The sequence below is a fragment of the Oryza brachyantha genome, chromosome 3 (assembly GCF_000231095.2).
Source record: "Oryza brachyantha chromosome 3, ObraRS2, whole genome shotgun sequence".
NCBI lineage: Eukaryota > Viridiplantae > Streptophyta > Magnoliopsida > Poales > Poaceae > Oryza > Oryza brachyantha.
The window spans coordinates 9120520-9144991 of NC_023165.2; the positions used below are offsets into that span (position 1 = coordinate 9120520).

The 24472-nt window shown below is 44.8% G+C and overlaps 4 protein-coding genes across 4 annotated transcripts; 3 read left to right on the forward strand and 1 right to left on the reverse strand.

Moving 5' to 3' along the window:
- Positions 1–5469: 5469 nt before the first annotated feature.
- Positions 5470–10923, forward strand: LOC102717881 (pentatricopeptide repeat-containing protein At5g50990-like). Its single transcript, XM_015834377.2, has 5 exons — positions 5470–5830; positions 6142–7834; positions 8572–9105; positions 9430–9635; positions 10444–10923. The coding sequence occupies exons 2-5, from the start codon at positions 6171–6173 to the stop codon at positions 10650–10652; spliced, it is 2613 nt and encodes an 870-aa protein (XP_015689863.1). The 5' UTR covers positions 5470–5830; positions 6142–6170; the 3' UTR covers positions 10653–10923.
- LOC102722480 (putative zinc finger CCCH domain-containing protein 21) lies at positions 10878–14104 on the forward strand. Its single transcript, XM_040521550.1, has 5 exons — positions 10878–10885; positions 11803–11875; positions 11959–12471; positions 12556–13050; positions 13443–14104. The coding sequence occupies exons 1-5, from the start codon at positions 10878–10880 to the stop codon at positions 13743–13745; spliced, it is 1392 nt and encodes a 463-aa protein (XP_040377484.1). The 3' UTR covers positions 13746–14104.
- A 2118-nt stretch (positions 14105–16222) lies between these two features.
- On the forward strand, positions 16223–18864 carry LOC102718160 (calmodulin-binding protein 60 B-like). Its single transcript, XM_015835166.1, has 8 exons — positions 16223–16323; positions 16425–16506; positions 16601–16653; positions 17059–17546; positions 17653–17813; positions 17934–18131; positions 18349–18517; positions 18611–18864. Exons 1-8 carry the CDS (start codon positions 16223–16225, stop codon positions 18862–18864), a joined length of 1506 nt encoding a protein of 501 aa, XP_015690652.1.
- A 1802-nt stretch (positions 18865–20666) lies between these two features.
- LOC102718441 (probable protein phosphatase 2C 33) lies at positions 20667–24472 on the reverse strand. The gene is made up of 7 exons (XM_006649884.2): positions 23946–24472; positions 23647–23818; positions 23349–23566; positions 23133–23240; positions 22917–23042; positions 22578–22816; positions 20667–21226 (listed from the first exon to the last, which is right to left on the reverse strand). Exons 1-7 carry the CDS (start codon positions 24159–24161, stop codon positions 21013–21015), a joined length of 1293 nt encoding a protein of 430 aa, XP_006649947.2. The 5' UTR covers positions 24162–24472; the 3' UTR covers positions 20667–21012.

The window sequence follows — 24472 nt, forward strand, 5'->3', positions numbered from 1 at the left end:
CTACGCCAGTGTCAGCGGTGTGGCAAGACAACGCTGCCACGCCACTACCTGCCACGCCAAAACCCTGCGTGACAATGTTGTTTTGCCACGTCAGTGTTGGTGGCGTGGCCAAAAGGTTCATTCGGTGGAAATATTTTCTCCCAAGGTTTACTTAGTAATAAAATTATTTATTAAAAAAGTTTAAAAAATAACAAAAATTCAATGGCATACAAGGGAATTCAGAAAACCAAGGGGATGATGATAGATGGTATGAAATTCTATGGTCATGTAAGAAATTTTCTGTTGAAAGAGAATTGCACGATGATGGGCTAATGATCCAATCGACATTACAAATATTATTGGTAGTGATCCTAATCTGATAGAGCGTTAGTGGATAATATTACCAAATATATAAAATGATCATATGAGAAAAAACACCACCTCTGCTCCCAAATAGTTTTGGAATAACATGCATGTAATGGTTAGGATCTCGTAGCTATCCTAATATGAAGGGTGTAAAAGAATAATAGTGGAGAACAATACAAGTGATTTATGAGGGTATGCTTGGCAAACTTCAAATCCCGAATTCTAATAGCGAAGCGGAACTAACCGAACCATGCCCTCCCCTAAAATTTGTTTTTCATCGCTCAATATAACTTTACTTCATTTTTTTTGGAGTTTTATTGTTTAGATAAGCTCTAGCTCCAGAAAGAACGAATCTAGGAATTGGAACCCTACCAAACAAGTTGTGGGTAAAGTTTTCGTGTATCTCGTCATCAATCTTTGCTTCCACCCCAGCACCATCATCTTTACCAAATCAATGGAAGATCCTTGGTACTCCCTATAGGCCTGAAAACTCCATGATGCGACGACGTCAAACAACTAGTTGAGCGTGGAGAAAAAAAATGTCTATGGAACGGCCCCAGCCCTAGCTCTTGAAGCCCCCATTTTGGATTGCTGCCACCTAATACAACACCAATTTTGGAGCTCTTATTTTGAGGCCAGCGGAGTACCGATCGTGGCTGACGCTGCAGGGCGGAGAAGAAACAAGACGAAGAAGCAGCTCTTCGTAGCCGTGCCAGCGGCTTTTGCCGTACAACCGCGCCTATTGTTGCAGTCGCGCAAGGCGAGGTTGCAACCACGGCCAATCAAGCGAAAGATCATCGGACTGTAGGATCGAACAAGATCAAACAAACCTATCAGAGGGGGTGAATGGTAGGGAAAAACAAAACCCAAAAATCTTTTACGGAATAAAGGATTACCTCTGTCAAAGAAATTGACGCAGGCTTGCTACCTTGATCGCGTCGCTCCTGTGTCGCCGCTATCTTGATCGCGCCGCTCATGTGCCGCCAAACAGATCATCGAATCGCGCCACTCCTATGACGTCGATCGGATCGTCGGAATCCAAAAAAATCGCCAGTAGATGAAAGCCGAACACGTAGATTGAATGATCTTGACTTTATTGTATCAACTGGTATTTACAAAGTGTACCAACAGCACTCCTATCAAAATCGTCAATCTAGAATCAACAACTAAGTCTCACAAAAGCACACCGGGGACATACCCCTCGGTCTCTATTTATATCGAAAAGTCTATCACCAAATAGGAGTAGAACTCCTTATACTAATATGACTCATCTCTTAGTTTTCCTAATCAAATCCAACATGACAAAATCAGCCGTGCTACAGTAGTCCGACTGCTACAGTACCCGCCGCGCTACAGTATTCCGATCCGGTTGCTACAGTGACGCGCGCTACAGTAATCCGGTTGCTACATTATCGCGCGCTACAGTATCCGACGCTGCTACGGTGTCCGAACCTGTAGCAAATTCCTTTCCTTTTCTCATCCAGTTTTGATCCGATTTACTTCCCGATTTTTCCGGCGCTTACACACATAACATGTGAAGCCCGTTACGATTCCATCCCACACGGTGTTGCTCCACCATGTGCCAACTCGTATTCAATATCGTCACTTGGCATTCTCGATCGTCCGGACCTCAGCTCCTCCCTGAGCCTAGTCACGATCCCACCGCCATTGACCGATATTGACCTCAAGTCACCTGCACAACTAGAGACAAACCAACCGTTTCCGAGCATAGATATCGCAACCTGACTCACATTAGTTACACACACTCGCACCAACACCTTAATTGTTTCCAAACCAAATTCAATTTATAAACCAAATCGCAAGCCAATTGTTCATCAGAAAATATTAATCATGCTTATGATCTTACACGGACAACACGCACAGCTGCACCGCGTGATCTTGGGCTTCAAGGATACATGCATGAAAGGGAAAGTCCTTTTTCTGAACTTATTGTTTAGTTCATGACGCTATTGAAAGGATTTTGGCTGCGGCTATTGATCCACCAGAAGGTCTCACATCTTGTTTTTCGTTTGATCATAGGGATGGCAATGGGTAAATACCCATTGGGTATTGCTATTCCATACCCATACCCACTAGTAAAATTTTGTATCATTAAAATACCCATACTCGTCACAGATAAGAAAATTTTTTCATATCCATACCCGCTTGGGTAAATCTTACCTGTCGGGTCACTCATATACCCGCAAAAGTTCAAAACAATCTAAATATCACGGTTTCTATATAGTATATTGCATAAACACTAGATACTTAGGCATCACACATTCATATAGTGTGGTGAAAAATGTATGGATGGTTTAAATACTTATGGTTTTGGTTAATTAAGCTAGGCTAATTTGATATTAGGCCATGACATGTATTTAAACTTGCGGGTATTTATTACCCGTGGGTAAACGTGTATGAGGATCATAAGAATGTTTCTATACTCGCGTACCCGTCGGGTGAAAGTATTTACTCAATTACTTACCCACGGGTAATATATTTAGTTCATACCCATAAGCTAATGGAGTAAATACCCATCGGGTCTCGGGTCACGGGTTCCCATTGCCATCTCTATTTGATCATCAGGCCGATCGTGGTAAATTTGCCATCTATTAGTTCATTGCATACTTATATTTCCTCCAAAATGTATTCCTGTTACAGTTTGATCAACATAAAATTCAGAAACTTGTTTAACTTGGCTAAGGGTCTGTTCGGAAGTGCAAGATTTGCCTAAAAACTGTCCTTGTTTGATGCAGGTACGTTTCATAAACTGCTGAACTATATGTAAAAATCATGTGAATATATTTTTTCAAGTTTGCAATAACTAATATTTAATTAATTATTCACTAGTGAGATAGTACCTCCATCACAAAATCAGATCAATTTTAGTCCACTCTTGTTTGTCTAAAACAAGCTTATGTTTAAGTAATAATTGCACTGGAGTTTAAAAAACAGAAAACAAATGTATCAGGAGTTCAGGACTAGATAAATACAAAACAATTGTATTGAGATTTTATAGAGTGGTGGTATTATAATCTTTTGGTTTTTTTGTTGTTACGTGTGAGATGGGTGAAAAAACAAAATTAATTTGGAGCGGAGAGAGTATCTTATTTTTCTAGGTCATCTTCCCCATCAACTACTCAACTGCTACTGCCGAATGCAGCCTAGTGCTCCACGAGTGTTCTGACATCATCTTTTCATCTCTGTTGATACTTATAAGTCAAAATTTAAATGTTCAATCTTAGATTTGAAGTTGGTTTTAAGATTTTTTTTCATCATGGGTTATTTTTAGCATTGTCTTTTAGATCGCTAAGAACACATATACAAAAGTTTGATTTATAAGTTATTTTTCATTTACAAATATATTGTTTGGGGTTTTTTTTCCAAAAAAACCCAAACAATCAGCCCCCTTCATCACGTCATTCAAACTTCAATATCACTTTACACTAAGAAAAATACTTCCTCTGTCAAAAATATAAACACTTCTTTTCTTCAATTTTTACACCATAAATAATCATTTATACACTGATTCCCATAATTTGATCATTCCAATAATTCTAGAGCCAATTAGAAGCTTAGAAATGGTATCTAATAAATTCAAAATTTGAAAATAACCAGTACAATAGCTAAAAAATGATATTTTAATATCTTCTTAGTCTATACTAAATGACTTAAAAATACTTACGTTTTGGACCTCATTGTCCTTTATTCTTGCGAAAAGATATTAAGCATCGGAGCGCAACTCAGAATGCGTCCAAATCATGGACGATGGATCCTCAATCCCAATCCCAGCACAATGTTTTTCTTCAAACCCCTGAGTTCGATTCCTATCCTCCAATTGCAAAACCGGATATAAATAGTCTCTCAACTATTAATACCAGACTAACTTAATTCCCTCGATGGTTTCATCATAAGTGACACATATGTGGAGCCTACTGACACTATTCTTTGCAAAAAAGAAGAAGAAAAAACTAAGTGGCACTCACCTCCTACCACATCGCCCCCCTCTCCGTCACCACGTACCCCTCCCGCGGAGGCGGCAACGGGTATGCTGCTCCTCACGCTAGCAATAGCGAAAGAAAAAAAAAACAATAGAGCTGCTCCTCACGCTGGCAATAGCAAAAGAAGAAAATAACAACAGCAAATCACTTTACCAATAAAAGAGAAGCATGAACTCACCAAAAAAACAACTAGCTATCTCCCTGGTCATGAAAAACAGAAGAAAAAAATGTTTTTAGTATTACCGGTCACCGGAGCCCGCTGCTGGTTGGAGAAACTCGTGGCCAGCAAGCTAGCTAGCACACTACTGCCTCCGTCCCATAATAATTTTATTTTTCGTTTTTCCGTGTCCAACATTTGACTATTCGTCTTATTTAAAAAATTGTATAAAAACTTTAAAAAATTAGTCACGTATAAAGTATTATTCATATTTTATTATCTAGTAATAATAAAAATATTAATCGTAAAAAAATTTCAAATAAGACGAATGGTCAAATGTTGGACACGGAAAAACGAAAAATTAGCAGACAGTTCCTGCTCTTGCTGGACGTACCAAGAGCCGCCACGAGCGTAGGATGCACCTGCGACGACTGGGCGGTCGGCGGAGATCGAGCGTGAGTGCGTCCGGCTGGAGGCGGCGGAGGACGTAGCCCTGATGTGGGCGGCGGTCAAGCGTGGCTCATACACCGATGAACGTTCTTCATACGTTAGCGAGATGGAGAGGAGGGGGAGTGGAGATTATTTTTAATATTTTTGTTGTTGTTATACAACATCGATGTAAGCTAAAAATGAAGAACGGGCAAAAATGCCACGTAGGCACTGTATACCATAAAACCACTGTCTAAACCATTTAGGGAGGTAATTTGATCTAGTTTTAACAATTAAGGAATGTGATTCAGATGGTACAAATAGTTGAGGGAGGAAAAATGACCTTTTCTCCAAAAACGGCGTATCGGCCTTCTCCCAATTCCCAAAACCCAACAGCATTAAGCCCAGCCCAACAGCAAGCCCACAGCCGTAAACAAAACGGCACGGACCACGTGCAGAGGCAGAACGCCGAGCCTGGAAGCAACTGAAAACTAGCCAACCATTTCGAAGCCAAGCAAACCCCCCTCTCCCTCTCTCTCTCTCTCTCTCTCTCCAAGCAGCAGCAGCGCACGCCGTATTGTCTTTTTGCCACTTGCGGCGGAAGCGGAAGCGCCACTCTCTCCCTCCTCCTCCCATCCCCCACCACGCTGGCGGTGCGGTTGATCCGCCAACAGCGGGCGCCTCCTCCTCGCCCCCGAACCACCCCGCCCATGGGCGCCCGTTCCTGAGCCCCCCCTCCCTTCCCGGCGCATCTCCCAGGGGGAATATACCTTGCTTCGGTCGCTTCCCCTCTCTTTTGCTTCGTCCTGCCTCCTTCCTCCGTGATCCCTGAACCCGGTCGTCGCCGCCGCCGCCGCCGCCTCTGTGGATCTTGATTGGCCCTGCGGGGGGTGCTCAGGTGCGTTCTTGCTTTGTTTCCGCTGCGCATTGGCTCGCTGCTTTGGTTAGTCTTCGTTCAGGCATTCCGCCGAGCACCTGGGCTGCGTTGGGCGTTGCCATGTTTCTTTTGGCCTCGTGGTTGGTTTTGATGGTGTTCTTCTTTTCGTGCATTTTGATCCGTCGTCTAGAGTTTTAGTCGACCGGGTTTGCTTGCATGGATGGTTGTGTCATGTATCTTATATATGGTACTGTGTGAATTTAGTAGGTTGCAGAAAATCTTTATACACTTACCTGCCTGGTGAAATTGCCAATTTTGTGTCTGCATTGTAGTGATCACGGTTGAGAGGCTTATTTGCACCATGTCCTACACGCACTGTTTGAGGAAATATCCAGTAAGAGCCGTCTTTCCATATACTAATGCCATCCTCCGAGCTTCTTTGGAGAAAGGATCCCCACAAAAGTCACTGACAGATTACAACAGTATGCTCCGTTTTACTGCTTTCTGCCCTGATTACAGAACATATGTGCTCCTTCTCAAGGCTTGTGCGAAATGTTCGAATCTCTATGCTGCGATGGAGATCCATTCACGGATTGTTAAACTTGGACTGCTGTCTAATCAAAGTATAACAACTCATCTCTTCAAATTATACATTGATCATGATCGCATGACGGAAGCATGCAAACTGTTTTGGCTAACGGTTGAGTGGAATGCCGACCCCTTTTATGGTAACTTGATGCTCACAGGATTCTTGAAGTGTGGGCAGATAGACAAGGCATATCAGATTTTCAAGAGAATGCCTGTCAAGGATTTGGTCTCATGGAATTCAATGATTGCAGGTGCAGCAAGGAACTCGTACTTGAAAGATGCAATGAATATTTTCAGCAAGTTGGTCAATTCAGGTCTTGTGCCTGATGGCTTCTCATTCTCCTCAGTTCTATCAGCTTGTGCTCAAGCTGGTGCCCGCTGTTATGGTGTGTGGGTTCATCAGCTAATGGCTGAACTGGGGTTGGAAATGAATCATATTTTAAGTTCAGCACTTGTTGATATGTACGCAAAATGTGGAAGAATTGATGTGGCCATTGGGATATTCAAGACAATTAAGAGAAACCATGTCTCTGTATGGAACACAATGATTGGTGGCCTGGCAGCACATGGTCTTGGATCTGATGCAGTATTGTTCTTCTTTGAGATGGAAAGTGAAGGTCTTGTTCCTGATGGGGTTACATTTGTTGCACTCTTGACAGCATGCAGCCATTGCGGCATGGTTGAAGAGGCTCGCCGATACTTTCAAGTAATGACTACAAAGTATTGTATCACTCCGAAGATTGAACATTATGGTGCAATGGTGGATACTTTATCACGAGCTGGGCTACTGGATGAAGCATATGACTTGGTAAAGTCAATGAATGTGAAATCTGATACTGTGATATGGAGGGCATTACTCAGTGCGTGTTGCAGGTACCGGCAAACTAAGCTAGGTGAGATCACCATCAAGGAGATAGCTTGCCAGGGCAGTGGTGACTATACCCTTCTTTCAAGTATCTACTCGTCTGCGAATAGATGGGAAGATTCAGAGGAGGTATGGAAAGAGAGGAAGAAAAAGAGAATTAGGAAAAGCAAGGGCTTGAGTTGGGTTGAGATAAGGGGAAGCACCCATGAATTTAAAGCTGGTGACCGATCTCATCCTGACACTGATGGTATTTACCAAGTGTTGCATCGGTTATCAAAAAAGGCCAAGAGTGTAGGGTATACTCCATTGACTGAACTAGTGTTGAAAGATGTCTCTGAGGAGGAAAGAGAAGAAAACCTTACCGCCCACAGTGAGAAGCTAGCGGTGGCATATTGTATCCTTAAGACAGTCCCAGGAACAGAGATAATGGTGTCAAAGAATCTGCAGACTTGCACTGATTGTCATGAATGGATGAAGATAGTCTCAAAGGTACTTTCTCGTGTTATAATTATGAGGGATAGAGTTCGATTTCACCGGTTTGAAGGAGGATGCTGCTCCTGTAAAGATTATTGGTAATTCCTATTTTGGAAGCAGATGCTGCTCTTGTAAAGATTGTTGGTAAGTACTGTAGAGCAGCACAGATCATTGTATCAACAGTTCTGAGTGGAGATATAAGTGAAACCATTGGATATTACTACTTTCCTTGTGAAGCCATGGGTGGTCTATGCCATATGAGGCTCTATATTACATGGTATTGCCATTTTCTCTGTGCAGCAGGTCACATGGAACATTGGAAATATTGGTAAACCAGCACACATACACACATACATGAATTTGTGTACTGTAGACGCGCACACCAAGTATGTACAAGTATACCTATGGAGAAGATTACAGCTGCTGCTTATTTCTGGTTACATTCACTTAGTCCTACAGGCTTATAGCCTATCCACAGTACTAAGATCAAAAGATCCTCTTCTGGATTCTTTTTCTCTGTTTTCTGATTGATTTTGGTGCTCTTATGTCTCTCAATGTGACACACAAAGTTGTTACTGGATTATTGCATGGCCTGCCATCTTCACGCTTTTTTGGTTGCTTTCACTGACTTGATGTGTCACAGGCTCAAAGCATACAATGGCTGCTTTCTTTTCTGTTTGGCTGTATTCTTTCATATCTCTGCTCTGGCTAGTTTAGTTTTGCCAAATAAAGTGACTATTTGCTAATTGTTTCAGGTTTAAAGTGAGGGCGCATTCTGTATTCAGTGATCTCGAGCTTCTACATATAAATAGTTGGAATATCTTTAATGCTCCATTTACACTGTTTGGGCAATGTCTTTATATTCTATTTTCTGTGGGAACTTCCATCTACTAAGGAATTCAATAGGAAATAGTTGTTGTAGCAGATTTCTTAAATATGGATTAATCTATAGAGCTGTACTTCAGAACGGAGGAAATAAAACTCGACTAATCAGTACGATAGTATGCACAAGAAAAGAAAGTAAGCAGTCATTCAGCAATAGCCGTCATTTGCATGGTGAATCAGTTGAGTCATCGATCGAAGTGCTCAAGCAATCAGATCTTCAGCACCTTAAATCACTTCAATGCTATGATGGTCAGGAAAAGGTTTCTGGAGTGAAGGCTGATTGGCCTGCAACCATCCTTGTTTTTGATATTGAAACTACAGGTTTCTCACGCCGCCATGATAGAATCATTGAAATTGCTGTTCGTGATCTTATGGGAGGAAAAAATAGCACTATACAGACACTCATAAATCCGGATAAAGATATAAAAAATGCATATGTTCATGGTATTAGCAGCAGCATGGTCAGCAAACCAGATATACCAAGGTATGGCTAAGTAAAACTTTAAAAGTGCATCCGAGAGAAAATAGTGCACTGTCTTTTCCATGTTTGCAACCATTTGCCTGCCATTTTTAATAGTGAATTCGTGATGATATCTTCTGAAAAAAGGGCTCCCTCTTGATATTCCGAAAATTCAGTTCTAGAAGAAACATGTACTGATATCAAAATTTCGTTTCCTTTTTTCTGGAATAATCATCTCCCTTTCTAATAAGCTTCAGTCATTGAGCACTAGGATGCCAAAACTTGATTATATTTGAAATTTTTTATGGTTTATAATAATTATAGAAGTTCTCTTTTCTGGCTATGCAGATTTGGGGAATTTATCCCTATCCTATTACAGTATGTTTGGAGTCGTCAAATGGCTGATAAACCAGTTATGTGGGTCGCTCATAATGGGCGTACCTTTGATGTACCATTTCTCATGTATGAATTCCAACGATGTAAAATAGAGATCCCTGGCGATTGGCTATTTGTAGATACACTTCCTATTGCAAAACAGTTGGTTGATTCTGATGGTACGTTTTTTTGTCAAGTGTTCTGTTTACTTGCATGAACTTAACTTTCTGGCTAATTTGCAGTGCTAGAGATTAGAATTATGTGTAATTTACCCTGATATTTATGAAGGAACTAGCAAACCAAACATAACTTTGCTGTTCTAGCTCCAACTTTCCATAAATGTTGATGTGATTTTAACTGTTACTTCCTCCGTTTCATAATGTCAGACTTTCTAGCCTTGCCTAGATTTATATGAATGCTAATGAATTTAGACATATATATAAATTTTATACATTCATCAATTAATGAATTTAGGAAAGGTTAGAAAGTCTTACAATATAAAAAGGAGGTAGTATCTTAAAATTAGGAGGCAGAAATAAAACTAGGTTAGCAATGTTAGGTCTTCTAAGAAAGTTTTCACTATTTGTCATTGGATTCTAGTTACGGAGGTAGTATTTTGAAATTAGGAGGCAGAAATAAAACTAAGCTAGCAATGTTAGGTCTTCTAAGAAAGTTTTCACTATTTGTCATTGGATTCTAGTTCATCAGTCGCAAAAATAACTTCGTTTGTAGCACTTGGGATTCAAATTAGTATGGAAGAGAAAAGATCAAAGTGCCCTTTAATAGAGAAGTAGTATTAGCGGGTGGGAGGTAAGGGTAGGTGAGGGGATAAAATATGAGCTTATTTTGGAATAAATGTTGTAGGCTAGAGATGAACTTATTTTTGGGTGGAGGAAATATTTTGTGTTTTACTGCAAGAACGAGGAGGCATAATACTGGAGCAAAGTAGTGATTGAAACTAAAAACCTGCCTGTTATTTTTTTGCAGGGTTCAAACTCAAGTCTGCATCTTTAGACAGTCTGAGGGAGCACTACAAGATCCCATTGGTAGGGAGTGCTCACCGAGCAATGCAGGATGTGACCACCCTCTGCTATGTGCTCCAGAAGTTGACCTTCGAGCTGAAACTAACCGTCCCCCAGCTCCTTGAGAAGTCATTCCGAATTTCCGATATTCCAACCCCTCGCTCTGAAAAATAACTCCAGTTGCCTGGCCGGAAGGATCACCTGAAACCTGGATTATTTCATTGTATTCCAGAGCTGTTATTTAAGATTCCAGCTCATATGTTGTTCCAACGACAGAATAAGTCAGGCCTGATTGTTACCATGATGTTAATCATTTTTAGTTTAGTACTGATACTTTGCCCCTCTTCACAAGTCTGAATCATTAATTAGACGTACATTTATTCAAAGATGTAAGGAGACATGGCCTGGTTTCCAAACAGGAAGAAATGAAACATTCTTGACTATCTGTGGCTCTCCGATACTCCTGTCTTAGAGGATTGTAGGTGAATTTTATAAGCTGTGTAGTCCATAAGTTTACTCGAGGGATGGTCTAATGGACGAACGTTTTATTATCTTGTGTGGATACTTTGTATGATTAGAAAGTTTACACATTTTTTATACTTTGTGTTTATATATATAATTATATATATATATATAATTTATACATGAAAACAAATTTAACATATGAAACATCCAGTAAAAAACACTTTAAAAATATCATATTAGACAGTTGGTTTTATAAAGGTTATACACTAAAAAATTTTATATACAATAAAGACAAAGTGTTTGTATAGAAAAATTAAATGTATGAAGTGTTTTTGCGGTTTACGTTTGTTATGCTCACATGTAAGCAAATCATCTAGCATTAGCTAATCACATGCTTATTCAGACTAAAGCTCGCACGCAAGCAAATCCTCTAGCATCGGTTGATCGCTTGCTTATTCGGACTAGAATATACCATCTTCCAGCGACGGATCAAGAAGAAAAATTATTAGAAGTGACTGGATCAAAGAAAATTATTTTCAACTATTTTTTTTAATTCAGTAATATCAAAAATTTTATTACGGGGGTTAAGGGGGATTTCACTAACGTAAATCGAATAGGAGGGGCTAAAGCCCCTAGCTCCGGTGGTAGATCAATCCCTGCCATATTTGTTTTAAAATATTAACAAATAATACTGAACGAACTAGTTTAATACATTAAGGTTTTTAACCACAAACAAAGAGTTTATCATCTCATTTATTAGTTCAATTACAGCTGTCTATTATGTCAATGCCAGCGCAACGGTGAAGGTCTAAAGGAGTGAAAGGTTCTGGAACTTCTATATAAAGCGGGGGCAATCAAGTCACTTCCCCCAAGTCTCAAACAGCAACTACCTCCGCTTCCCTCCAATTCCCTGGCCCGACGGCGATAGGAAGGTAACCGCCGCGTGCTCGTCGTCGTCTCGCTCTCGATGACTCGATCCAAACCCTAGCTCATCTCTCTGCTGCTCTATTTGCAGCTTGGGCTCCCGGGAGACGAGGTGATGGAGGGGGAGCTCAGCTTCCTCTCGCCGGCGAGTTCGTCCTGCTTCTCCTTCGACGACGGCGGCCCTGGCTCCCCGAATTGGCAATCGATGGTGGAGGCGCTGCTCAGCTCGCCTACTTCAAGCGTTTCTGGCGGCTGCGGAGGTGGTGGCTACAACTCACCGGCACGGGGGTCCCCGCTGGAGAAGCCGCTCACGTCGCCCTCATCGTGCGTCCCCGACTGCCGCGGCGCTGGCGATTTCGGTTCTCTGACATGGGAGTCACCTCTGGAGAAGCAGCTCGAGTCGCCCTCATCATACGTCTCCGACGGCTGCGGAGGTGGCCTCAGCTCGCCGACAAGGGCGTTCCTGCCTGAGAAGCTGTTCGACCCGCCTCCATCGCGCGTCTCCGACTGCCGCGGCGTTGGCAACGATGGCGGCCTCATCCCTCTGCCATGGGCGTTACCTCTGGAGAAGCCGCTCGAGTCAACCTCATCGTGCGTCTCCGACGCCCGCGGAGGGGACTTCAGCTCGCCGCCAAGGGCGTTCCCGCTTGAGAAGCTGTTCGTCTCGGCCCCATCGTGCGTCTCCGAGGGCCGCCGCGTCGGCAACGCTGGCGTCCTCAGCTCTCTGCCATGGGTGTCACCTCAGGAGAACCCACTCGAGTCACCCTCATCGTGCGTCTCCGACGGCCGCAGCGGCTGCTACAACTCGGCTCTCGGTGCCTCGGCGGAGCGACAGCGCGAGGTGCACGAGGCGGAGAGGCTCCTGCGCTCGATCGCCGAGCGCTACGACGACTGCTTCCTCCGCCTGCGCGACGCCACGGCCGAGATCGCCGACCTCCGCCGCGAGCGCCTCCGTCTCGGCGCCGAGAACCTTCACCTCTCCCTCCTTCTAGAGGATCTCGAGACCGAGCAGCGGAAGCAGGCGTCAGCGGTGGCTTCGCCAAAGCAAGCGGAGGAGGAAGCAGCACAGGCCGGCGCACCGAAGAGCATCTCCATTCGTTCTCCGGGCTACCTCTCACTGAAGCAGTCGCAGGGCCAGTCCAAGCCACAGCGCCTCCGTGTTCGCGCTTCTCAGGCGACCGAGGTGAGCGCCCTGCGCACCCCCCCCCCCCCCCAATTCCTTGCTCGCTTATCTCGTCGGATATTGCACACGAGCCCTCACAGAAAAGTCAGGAGTTCTAATTCTTGCAAAATGGCTTGCGCTGTGATTTAGTGATTAGATGGTAACAATGTCAGCATTCAACCTTGCAAAATTACACATGCTTTAGTAATGTGATGCCCTGTTTGTGATTTAGCAACGAAGCCAACGATAGACGCATCAGAGTATGTTGAATTGAGAAGGCTCAATTCTAATTTGCATTTGCAGCAGATGCCAATCTCTTGATTTCGACGAGTCAAATGACCGAATCTCGAGAAATTTTATTCAGATTGCACACCCATCTGTTTGATTTTTGTGATGGGAAATGGCCACTGCAGGATGCGGCAGCAAGGGATGAGAAGGAGGAGGATGACAACGGCGACGGTGGCGGGGAGGTGGAGGTGCAGGCGTACAGGCAGGGCGCAGCGAAGACGGAGCTGTGCAACAAGTGGGAGCGCGGCGCTTGCCCCTACGGCGAGCGCTGCCGGTTCGCGCACGGCCTGCAGGAGCTGCGCCCCGTCATCCGCCACCCGCGCTACAAGACCCTCCCCTGCCAGATGTTCGCCGCCGCCTCCGGCTGCCCCTACGGCCACCGCTGCCACTTCCGCCACTCCCCGCTCCCCGCCGCCGTGTCCTACTAGATAGGCCGCCGCGCCGCTGACGACTCTTCTCCCCGCTGCCGCCTTCATTCGATCTTCTCTTCAGCTTTTAGTATGGGCCGTGGCAGTGGCCAGCCAGGTGACGTGCCGAATGGGCTTTTTTGTCCAAACGGTCTAGTATGGGCCGTGGCATTGGCACAGGAAGTGCATAGCACGTTGGCACCATTGATTTGTGGGGATAAACATAGCCCATGGGCTTCCCGATCATTATCATATGGATTATCGATGATAATTTGCCAAGTTGGGCTGTACGTAAAGCCCTAAACCCTTCTGTTTCAGTTTAGATGTCAGTAAATGCTTCTGCCACTGGGAATTTGTGTAGGGTTACTGTCGGCTTCATGTGCCGGATCAGGCTGACTGGAAAGCTCTTTCTGTCTGCATTGCAAGAACGAAGCTTGCATGTTCAGTATTCAGAGTAGCCTGTAGTCACCTCTTTGCCCTTATCTGTATCAGTAAAAAACAATTAGGAGCAACTCGGAGTGAAGCAGACATGCTTGAGGTTGGCGAACAGTAAAAAATCAAGGCACGAAAACAGTAATTTCTACAGATCTCCAGGGCTCCATCCAGTTTGCTAGGAGCAGCATCACATCAGGGTATAGTACCAGCAAATTCTCTGTGCACACCTGCGTGTCGGCCATGTCTCCTGACGACCAAGGCAGCAAGCGCCCAAGCCTGCCTGCTTGCCTCGCCTGCCTCGGATACCCAGACGCCGAGCGAGCTAGCGACAGCAGGGGTAAGAGCGCGCGCCCAAAGCGGGCGGGGGGAGAATCAGCATCGTGTGCTTAAAGACCCGCCTTTTTCTTCCCACATGGACGAGGGGAGGAGCTAGGATGCCTCACTTTGGTTGAATTTGCTTTCCGGGAGATTTGAAGACAGCAATGGCAGTGTTTTCAAGTAAAAAAAGAAAAAAGAAGAGGAAGAAAGCCCCGGAGGAGTAGCATGATGTAAGCCGCTTTTCAGTTTTTAGGGCCAAAGGCGAGAGGATAGACAGAGCTAAGCTGAGCTGAGCCACCAGCGCGAGGAGCGGCTGCGCTCCCCCTGCCGCCATGTCTGCTTCGTTATCCTGGGGAAGAGTGTGTCGTCTGTGCCTGCAGATGCCCTGGCTTCACGCTTTCTAGGATTCCTTTTCGGGAATTTGGGGGAGGATAGAAATCCATTGCCTGATCTGCATGCACTGCACGTCTGCATGGCCAGTCGGCCACTGCATACCTGCAGATTTCACATCAGGAAATCTGCGGAGAAGAAGCAGAAGAAGAAGAAGAAGCAGGCAGTGCATGGAGAAGCATTCATTCGTGCAGGATATCGAATTAAATTAGTGCTGATACTCTGTAGCTCATGAGCCAGGACAAACAATACACCCCCTGATCGTTTGAACTGCTAGCTGAACTGAATTATACCTGAACACACCAATTCCTCCATTCCAAGTTCCAACACAGTGATTTTTCAGAAGCACCAATCATGAACTGATCAACAGTGTTTCGTTCAATTTATTCCAGTGATTTTCAGAGGCACCAATCATGAACTGATCAACAGTGTTTCGTTCAATTTGTTCCACATTTCCACGGCTGAATGGAGCAAAGGAGATAAAAGTTGGAAAAGAAAGGAAATGCAAAAGGCCCTATCACCTCATCCTCCTCCCCTCCTCCCATGTCGCCGTGCACACCAGGGGCACACGTACACGCACACGAACGCCATGCAGCGGGCGCGATCGAGAGGAAGAATGCCACCCGCGACCCGCCCTCTGTTTTTGCACCCCGTCCGCCTCCGCTTTCTGCTTTCTCTCCTTTCTTCCCTCCCTCCGGTGGCCGCGAAAAGCTCCCCTTTGTACCCATCTTTCATTCCCCGAAAGCCTACTACCCATCCTCCCCGTAGTAGCCACCACCACCACCATGGCCGCTCTGCTTCCTCGAAGCTTCTCCAATCCAGCCGTGCACCGCCACGGCCCGCCCCCCGATGGGCCGGGCATTTGCCCATTCCGTCGAACACCTCCGCGGGGGGCTCTGACCGCACAGCCACAGCCGAGAGAGACCTCGCCGCTTTGCCGCTTTCTGACAAAATTCCGCGCCCTTTTGGCGACGGCACTGAAAGAGAGGAGCCGAGGGGAGGGGGAGGAGAAAAGGCGGGGGCGTTCCCCCGCCCGGAGGTTGGTGGTGGTGGTGTGTGGCCGAATCTTGGCATTTCTAGGGATTCTGATGAGAGCTCGCCGCTTTGCGATCTTTTTGCCGGGCTCGCCATCTCCTCCTACCGGGAGCGTGTCCGTGACGAGACCGACCCCCCCGGCCCGCCGCCCGTGGGGAGAAGCTTCCACGCTGCTTCCTCTCCTCGCGCGCCGCTATTTATAGCCGACGTGGTCTCTGCCCAGGGTTTTACGGCGGTTTTTGCTCACCTCAGGTGAACTCAGCTCAACTGCAGTGCAGTGTAGTGTAGTGTAGTGTGCTGGTCCGAGCTGCATTGCACTGATGGACTTGAAGAGGGTTTTGGAAGTGGAGGAGGAGGTGGTCGACGGCGACGAAGACGAGCTCGCCTGCCCGGATGCCAAGCGCCGGCGAACGTTCATCAAGTGGGTGAAGTGCATTGCATCACATTTAGGTCCAATTCCTGGGATTCATGTGGTGGGTTCTGACTGACGCTTGTCCCTTGTTTGTTTTGCTCCCCGTTCAGTAATAGCTCGATGCAGGAGGCCATTGGCGCGCAGTACATGCAGAGGCATCTGCCCAAGCTGGAGCCATTTCTGCGGAGAGTTGTAAGCAACTTTCTGTAGCAGCTACACGGTAGCTGCCTGTTGAGTTAGATTCTGCTGAATTCTAAATTCTAATGGTGTCACTCTGCTGATTCAGGTGCAGGAAGAGGTGCAGAATGTTCTTATCCGGCACATTGATTCTGCACACAGGTAATCCCTATGTGTATTCGGTGTTTCATAGTAGTAGTAGTAGTTCCTCTGTGTCCATTGAAACATTACACAAGTTAATTTATTGCTGTGGCACTACTAATGACTACGTAGAGCAGATATGACACTGTTAATTTTTTTCTCATTGTTGTCTGTGAATTTTATTCTTTTCTGGAACATTCAGTGTTACTGTCGTATGGGACATTCTGAACTTAAATTCTCTGCTCATGTTGCTGCTAAAATTCCTTCAAATTGTCACTCATGCTTATTTCTGAATACATGTTGTCCGTTCAGTGCTGTCTCTTAACTTTTGACTGCTAAATCTATTTTACCAAAAATGTCCACTCAGATGTTCCTGTTTATGTGGTTGGAATGAGTCCTGACTAGATTTTGTCTTGCATTGGTCAGGCTTCCTCTTCAGTTAAAAACAACTAGTAAACGATACAAGTTGCAGTTCCAGGGAAACCTGCCTCTGACCCTCTTCACAGGCAACAGAGTGGAAGTGGAGAACAAGCAGCCTCTCCGAATCGTTCTCACTGACGCTGTCAGTAACCAGACGATCACCTCCGGTCCGCTGTCCTCCATGAAGGTTGAGCTTCTCGTCCTTGATGGTGATTTTAATGCTGATGAGCGCTTGGAGTACACTGAGAAGGAGTTCAGCGAGAGCATAGTATTTGAAAGGGAAGGCAAGAGGCCACTGTTATCCGGTGAGGTGATCATTGTTCTTGAGAAAGGTGTTGCTTCCATCCGGGACATTTCTTTCACGGACAACTCTAGTTGGATAAGAAGCAGGAAGTTCAGACTTGGCGCGAGGATATCTCGGGCCAGTTCCATCGAAGAAAGAGTGCAGGAAGCAGTGAGCAATCCTTTTCTCGTGAAGGATCACCGTGGTGAAGGTAAGTCCTTATCAGTCACATTCAACCTGCCACAATACCTTTTGTTAGTCAGAATTCTTACAGTGTTGAACAAGAAAAAAATAATGATCAAACTTATGTGTTTCAGTTTACAAGAAGCACCATCCTCCTGCATTAGCTGACGACGTGTGGCGTTTGGAGAAAATTGGAAAAGATGGCGTTTTCCACAAGAAGCTTGCAGACTTTGGAATTCACACTGTTCAAGACTTCCTCCGGAATTTGGTGATGGATCAATATGGACTTCGCAGTGTAAGAAATTAATCATCACTTTTACATAAAAAGTTTCTATAATTTTAGATACATTTCTCTTGCCAACCTTGCACTCTCATGTATTCTCATCATATATTACATGCATGTCCATTTCTCCAGTTACTTGGCAGTGGAATGTCAAACAAGATGTGGGAAGCAACCGTTGAGCATGCACGGGAGTGCGTTCTGGACGACAAGCTTTACTCCTACTGCAGCGGGCATGGGATAATCCTTCTCTTCAACTGCATCCATGAGGTTGTCGGTGTGATAGTTGGGAGTCACTGCTTCACCTTGAATGCCCTCACTCCAACACAGAAGGTAAACACCTGATGACCTGAGATTCTGAAAAGGATTTGCAAGTTGCCATCAATGACATCGATAGATGCCACAGATGAAAGGACATTCCCATTTATGAACAGCACCTGGACAGTGTCCAAAAGTAGTTACTCTAATTCTGATGGCAGTATATAATTATCTCGCACAGAATGTGTTACTGTCGTTGGATGGCAAATTAATAGTGCTAATTAATTTGCAGGCTTTGGTGGTGAAGTTGCAACAAGACGCCTACAAGTTCCCAGATCGCATAGTGGAATTCAAGGTGCAGTCCCAGTGTAGCAGCCAGTCATCACCAACCACTACCCAGTCCCAGACACAAGTTCAGATACCAGGTTCAGAGAACGCACAGATTATGAACCTTCCTCAAGGTGTCCATTCTTTTCCATCAGGTGTTCGGTCACAACTAGGTCAAAGCCCTCGTCATCTAACAAAGGTGCTTCGCCATTTCCGGTGTGTTTCAGGTGAGCCGAACTCACAGGATGTCTTGCTGAATCCGCTTCAGTACCAGCCACTCAACGAGGCACTGGAAGACGTCCTTCAGACGGCCAGCGGCAGCCACCACCACCACCACCAGGGTAGTAGCAGCAGCGAACTGCCATGGACGGCGTCGTTCGGAGCTGGCGGCGGCTTCGACGTAAGGGACCCTTTTGACGTGCAGTTCAGCGGCTCCCAGCAGTGCGGGCTGCTGCTCTCCAGCAGCGGCGCCAGGTTGTGAGGAGGCGCGTGCATGCATGTACATGTGCATTGCCTCCGTCTTTTGCATGGAGCCGAGTAATGGCGCCGCCATTGTAGCTAACCTAGCTAGCTAGATCGAGGCTGGGCAAGGGTGGGCGGCATGGCGTGGGGGGTCCATCTAACTGTTGTTTGTCTGCTAACACCCACAAAGTTGTTGTTATTTGGGAGGAGATATAGATAGCTGGTGGTGGTCAGGTGATGCATTCAGAGAAGACAATAAGAAGTTGGGTACAATTGGGGTAAGGATACGAGATCTTTGTGCTGTTTTGTGGCATGTAAAATGACAAGAAAGCACCGAACTGGAGATTTTTCTAGGGTTAAAAACCTGGATCTCCTTTGTGTAAAAGGTGCTTGTTTGTCTCGTTGTTTTATTTTAATGCTCTCGCCCTTTATTTTATTTTTTCCCCCTCGTTGTACCTAGTGCTGTTTGGACGTTGCATGGTTTGTGTCAATGGTCAAATTCTCTGTGTTTGCAGAGAACAGTGAAATGAAATAAGCTCGTTAGCGAAGGAAAATAGTTTTTAGCACATAGGTGTATGTATACCCGTGTATTTGCATGTCATCTAAATAGTCATTAAAAAATATAAAAAAATTAATAAAATAGATTAATATGAGTTATATCACTTCACAAACATACAAGTTTAAATTCAACTTCTACGAGTTGTAGCAAAAAAATAAACAAAATCAAAACTAAGTATACGCATATTTATAATTATTTTTATTATTTTTGCTACAACTTGTAGAAGTTAAATTTAAACTTGCATGTTAGTGGAGTGATATAACTCATATCAAACTATCTTGTTAATTTTTTTCATATTTTTTTATGACTATTTAGATGGTATATAAACAATGAGTGTACGTACACCCGTGTGCTAAAAAACTTCTTCCCGTTCGTACATACATATGCCCTGTAATGAGTTTAGATCGGTCCACAGTCGGTAGTACTGTTTGATTCTTTGAGCAACTGCTTCGGCGTTTCAGCTATTTATAGACCACGGCAATTGGCTGGCATGAGTCCCCACTTCCGAAGACACCCTGATATCCTCTACAGTCTCTGCCCCCAACTTGAAACTGAAAATCATGTGCCACATGAATGCGTTCACCAATCATTCTCACACAGTGAACCAGCAAAGCATCAATCTTTTGTAAAGCAGCGATTCATATTTTCACAGTTCTGGCTATTCTGCAACCATCAGCCAAAGAGGTTCAAGACTTGAAGGGGAGGGCAATTGATCAATAGAACTGACATTTCACAGTTAAATTAAAGGAAAGGGTGATTGTTTGGCTTTTGCAGACAGCATATTTACAAACGAAAATAACCTATGAATAAAACTTTTATATACATATTCCTAGCGATCTAGAAGATAAGACTGAAAAACAAACTTTGGCTAAAAAAACCCCTAAAATCACAAGTTCGTAACACACCACGGGTACGATCTTGTTGCCAGACTATTTATATTTGCAGGTACGCATCATGCCTCGTTCAATTGGATTAGTTTTGCTGGAACTTGAAAAGACCGTATTAGTCCATTGCAAAGTAGTAAACAGGGTAAAAGAAAAACCAAAAACCTAATACAATGAAAATCAGTCCACGTAGAGCACGGAAGACTGTACCGTTGATTAGGATAGCATATGAGATAATGAGATAAGTCATTAGTTTGTTCGGCTCCACAAGGATATATATATATATATATATATATATATATATATATATATATATATATATATATATATATATATATATATATATATATATATATATATATATATATTACATACATTCCTAGATAGAACAAGGATCCTTGCCATAGCCTCCATACAACGTTACGCTAAGCATTTCACTTTACATGCCAGGGTTCACCATAAAAAAAAACAAAAAAACTACTGGGTTGAAATCCTGTGAGCTATCTTTCCAGTGCAAGCAGAAATTTCAACTGCGCTGTTGATAGACTCTGAAGATTGTTAGTAGTCCAATTTGTTCAGTTCAGGCTAGATTGCAGTTAGTGTCACCAAATAATACTTGGGTCCAGCAACAAACAGATTATTCTCCTCTTTTTACACGCAGCAGACAACCGAACCAGATTGACCAGTTTGCACGGGTAAGGACCAGTTAGTCCTATTTGTAATTTCACCTGCACGCTGTTGAGCGACTAGATCTCTTACCTTCCATTGCATCCTTCTTTTTCCTACAATCCGAACAAAGGTAAGGGCCGCTCCATTGTGCTGATGGGGCAGAGCAGCAACCACCTCCATTATCTGCCACTAAATCTTCAAATTGCGCTTGGTCCACTTGGCAGATTGCACAGCGAGGGTTTGCTTTTGATGGAAAATTCCTACCCAACCTGCAAAAGGATAGATAGGCTGTTAAGGTTCTGTTCAATAGCCGCTAATGAGGGGACAGAGGTAACACCAGAGCGGCCTTCCTCAATAAACAGAACATCAATCAGTAATATATCTCGGTTATCAAAAGGAAATCAATTCAACAGAAAGTGAATTATCACATGACATAGCTCAAGTAAAGTTCTTCTATCTAACTACTGCTGCAGTATGTTCATTCAAGCACTATCCTACCTGGGAACTTGGACCATCAATTATTCCATTGAGAAGACAAAAAAGTCATGTTGCTCTAAAGTCTAGGACTCTAGTGGCATAGAACTCAAATATGACTTAACAACTTTTACTGCAAGATAAATGCAAACTAACAGAACTGATACTCCATTGTTGAAGGTCCGAAAAGTTCTGGAACTGCATGAAGCAAATTACAAGTTACAAGACTTCTGCTTTGAAACAGAGGCCGTCTCAAAATCCTATCAACCATAGCAAGGTATACCAATCTATCCTTACCAAGCTACTGAATTCCTTCTGCCTTGGTCCAACTAGAATACCATGAATATTTAAGCAATACAACATAACAAGAAAAAAGTTTCAAAAGTTAATTCCTTAAAACTTCCCTAGGTGCCATAAACCACAAAAAGGAACATCAGAAACAGAAGATGTGGCAATGACACCACAAAAAACAGGGAGGTGTTACCGCGAGTACATGTTATCATGTTGCCAAGCCCACAAGATATACTTGACAAGCTAAGATTCTATTGCATTGAGTTCAACCGGGACTGAAACCACACTACTGAATAATGGAAATTATGAAGTATTGCTCTACTATTTTTTCACGAATAACTAAATAGCCACAAATGATACTGGACAGCTGATTAAGAAAAGACAGTCCATGCGTTATGATGGAAAAGTTCAGTTAGTGGGCAGTGGAGGTTGGAGACCACCAATTGTTCACCATTTCAAAAATCTATTACTCCTTATGTTCCAAAATATAAGCACCTCTGGAGTTTTTTTGCAGGAATTAAGGAGGGGTGAAATTAAATAGGGGATGGTTATGATTGGTTGAGGTAAGAAAGTAGGTGGAGAAATTAAATGGGAGATAGTCTTGATTGGTTGATATGAAGAAGCAGGTGAAGTTACTGATGCTGGGACAAATTTTGGATGCTAGAAGTTGCTATATTTTGGGGTAGAGGGGATGTTATAAAACCCAGGCAGGGGTAAGTAATAAGTAGAAAATCAGGGAAGGATTAATGACAACAACAAATTCACATATGCCAATCAAGCGCATGATTAATAATGCATAATGAACTACTAAACAGAGCAAAATAACATGAACTGCAACAGGAAAATAATGCATGCCTTTCTTCCAACATTGCTGAACCCTCTTCAAATAACTCCTCAACGGAGCCAAATGAGGCAGACTTGTCTCCAAGCTTTCCAACAGAACTATGTGACCTCCTACCGAAAAGAAGAGATCTCAACTTGTTCTGGCTTTTCTTTGGAGATAGTGATGGAGGTGTTGAAGAATGATCCGATGGGATGATATCAACAACCACACAGGTGGTGTCATCTTTCAGTCCACTTGTCTTCAGCGCTTGCTGTACAATTTGAATGGATCCCAATTGGATGATCAAGATAGTGAAGCAGACCATAGAAAGTACAAGACAAACTAGAAACGGCAACCATATGTGAAATTACCTTCACAACAAGCTTTGCAGCCAGTTCTGCAGGCAATCCTCGGCATGCCTGAGCTGCAGCTTCTGAGGACAGTGCATCCCATATTCCATCTGATGCAATTATCAGCCTCCCTCCAGCATTTGATAGCTATAGTTACCCAGAATGCAAAAGTATACCACAGTCAAGTCTCATTGCAATAAGCTGCATTCCTGCATTGGATCAAACTTCTAAATTCACCTTCACTTGCTTGACATGTGGAATTGGCACAATGAACTCCCCAACATCTGTATCCCCGATTGATCTTGAAAGGCACAATCCACCTGGCCAGCACCTGAGAGGTCCCACCTAAAAAACAAGAAGAGTTCACATCAAAACCATAATTTGAAGGAAAAGAAATGCCTTCACAGCATTCCTGATGTATCTCTTGAACCAAAAATATCTACTAGCAGCTACCTCCTGTCCACCACAGAGGTTCAGCCGGCTGACCTCCCCTCCACTCGCCGTGACACGCTCCCGCTCCTCTACATTCTCCTCTAGACGATGGTCCACGGTTAGCAGCGAGATCACACCACCCTGTGTGTCCAATATGCACCTTGAGTCTCCAACCGACGCCACCGTGACCGTGAAACCATCGACGACGACCAGCGTCGCTGTCGTCCCAGACGCCTCCCCTGCACCACACCCCCCAAAGTTAACATCTTTGCAGCGGCATTGGTCCAGGATTTCAATGGCATTGACAAGGATCTCTCACCCTTGCGCTGGAAGTCAATGTCCGTCTTCACGAAGCCGGCGACCAGCGCCCGCGGCAGCGCCTGCAGCCAGTCGTCGCGGCCGATGCCCTGAGGCACGGCGCTCATCACGTGCTCCAGCAAGTGCTCCTTGCTGAACACCGCCGCCGACACGCCATTGTGTCCGTCGAACACCTACCAAACCGCAGATCCAAGAAAAAAAGAAACACGACACGCCATCAACATCACGGAAAACCCGAACAAAACCAAAGAAAAGAAAACGCGTCACACGGAGGGGAAACACGAAGGGAGCGCAACGTACAGCGAAGACGGAGAAGGCGGACGAAGGCTCCCCGGGGACGCGGAGGCAGTCGGGCTCGACGAGGAAGTAGTCCTCGCCGCGCTTGGCGAACCCGAAGTGGCCGTACCGGACGAGCGGGCGCTCGGAGCCGCCGCCGCGGAGCTCGCGGCCGATCAGGGTCGCCAGGGGCAGCGATGGCGACGGGGCGACCTTCCCATCCCTGGCGGCGCTCGCCATCGCACGCAGCCTCGCCCGCCCACCCGCCCGCCGCAGCCGCACTCCCTATCCAAGAAGCACCACCGTCATCCCGAACCGCCAAGAACCCACCGAAACGGCACCCATTTCCCGCGCGGAAAAAAACCTCCGGCCGCTGCCAACGGCCTGCAGGAACCAGAGACGGATCTGAGATTGCGCGGCCGCGAGCTCCGATTCGGGTGCAATGCGGGCCGCGAACTGCTGCGATTTGGGGGAAATTTGGTGGGGAGAGGAGTGAAGGAAGAAAGAGCACCGAGCCGAGAAACGATTTAATTAGCCGATGAGAGGAGTAG

Excerpts from the sequence above, each read along its gene's own strand:
- LOC102717881 (XM_015834377.2), top strand. The coding sequence starts at position 6,171 with ATGTCCTACACGCACTGTTTGAGGAAATATCCAGTAAGAGCCGTCTTT. Across the intron at positions 7,835-8,571 it reads TGCTCCTGTAAAGATTATTG|TTACACTGTTTGGGCAATGT; the intron begins GTAATTCCTATT and ends TTAATGCTCCAT. Across the intron at positions 9,636-10,443 it reads ACAGTTGGTTGATTCTGATG|GGTTCAAACTCAAGTCTGCA; the intron begins GTACGTTTTTTT and ends ATTTTTTTGCAG.
- LOC102722480 (XM_040521550.1), top strand. Across the intron at positions 11,876-11,958 it reads GGCCCGACGGCGATAGGAAG|CTTGGGCTCCCGGGAGACGA; the intron begins GTAACCGCCGCG and ends CTCTATTTGCAG. Across the intron at positions 12,472-12,555 it reads CCTCATCGTGCGTCTCCGAC|GGCCGCCGCGTCGGCAACGC; the intron begins GCCCGCGGAGGG and ends TGCGTCTCCGAG.
- LOC102718160 (XM_015835166.1), top strand. The coding sequence starts at position 16,223 with ATGGACTTGAAGAGGGTTTTGGAAGTGGAGGAGGAGGTGGTCGACGGC. Across the intron at positions 16,654-17,058 it reads CACATTGATTCTGCACACAG|GCTTCCTCTTCAGTTAAAAA; the intron begins GTAATCCCTATG and ends TGCATTGGTCAG. Across the intron at positions 17,814-17,933 it reads ATCAATATGGACTTCGCAGT|TTACTTGGCAGTGGAATGTC; the intron begins GTAAGAAATTAA and ends CCATTTCTCCAG.
- LOC102718441 (XM_006649884.2), bottom strand. The coding sequence starts at position 24,161 with ATGGCGAGCGCCGCCAGGGATGGGAAGGTCGCCCCGTCGCCATCGCTG. Across the intron at positions 23,241-23,348 it reads ACCTCTGTGGTGGACAGGAG|GTGGGACCTCTCAGGTGCTG; the intron begins GTAGCTGCTAGT and ends CTTGTTTTTTAG. Across the intron at positions 22,817-22,916 it reads CTGCAAAGCTTGTTGTGAAG|CAAGCGCTGAAGACAAGTGG; the intron begins GTAATTTCACAT and ends CAAATTGTACAG.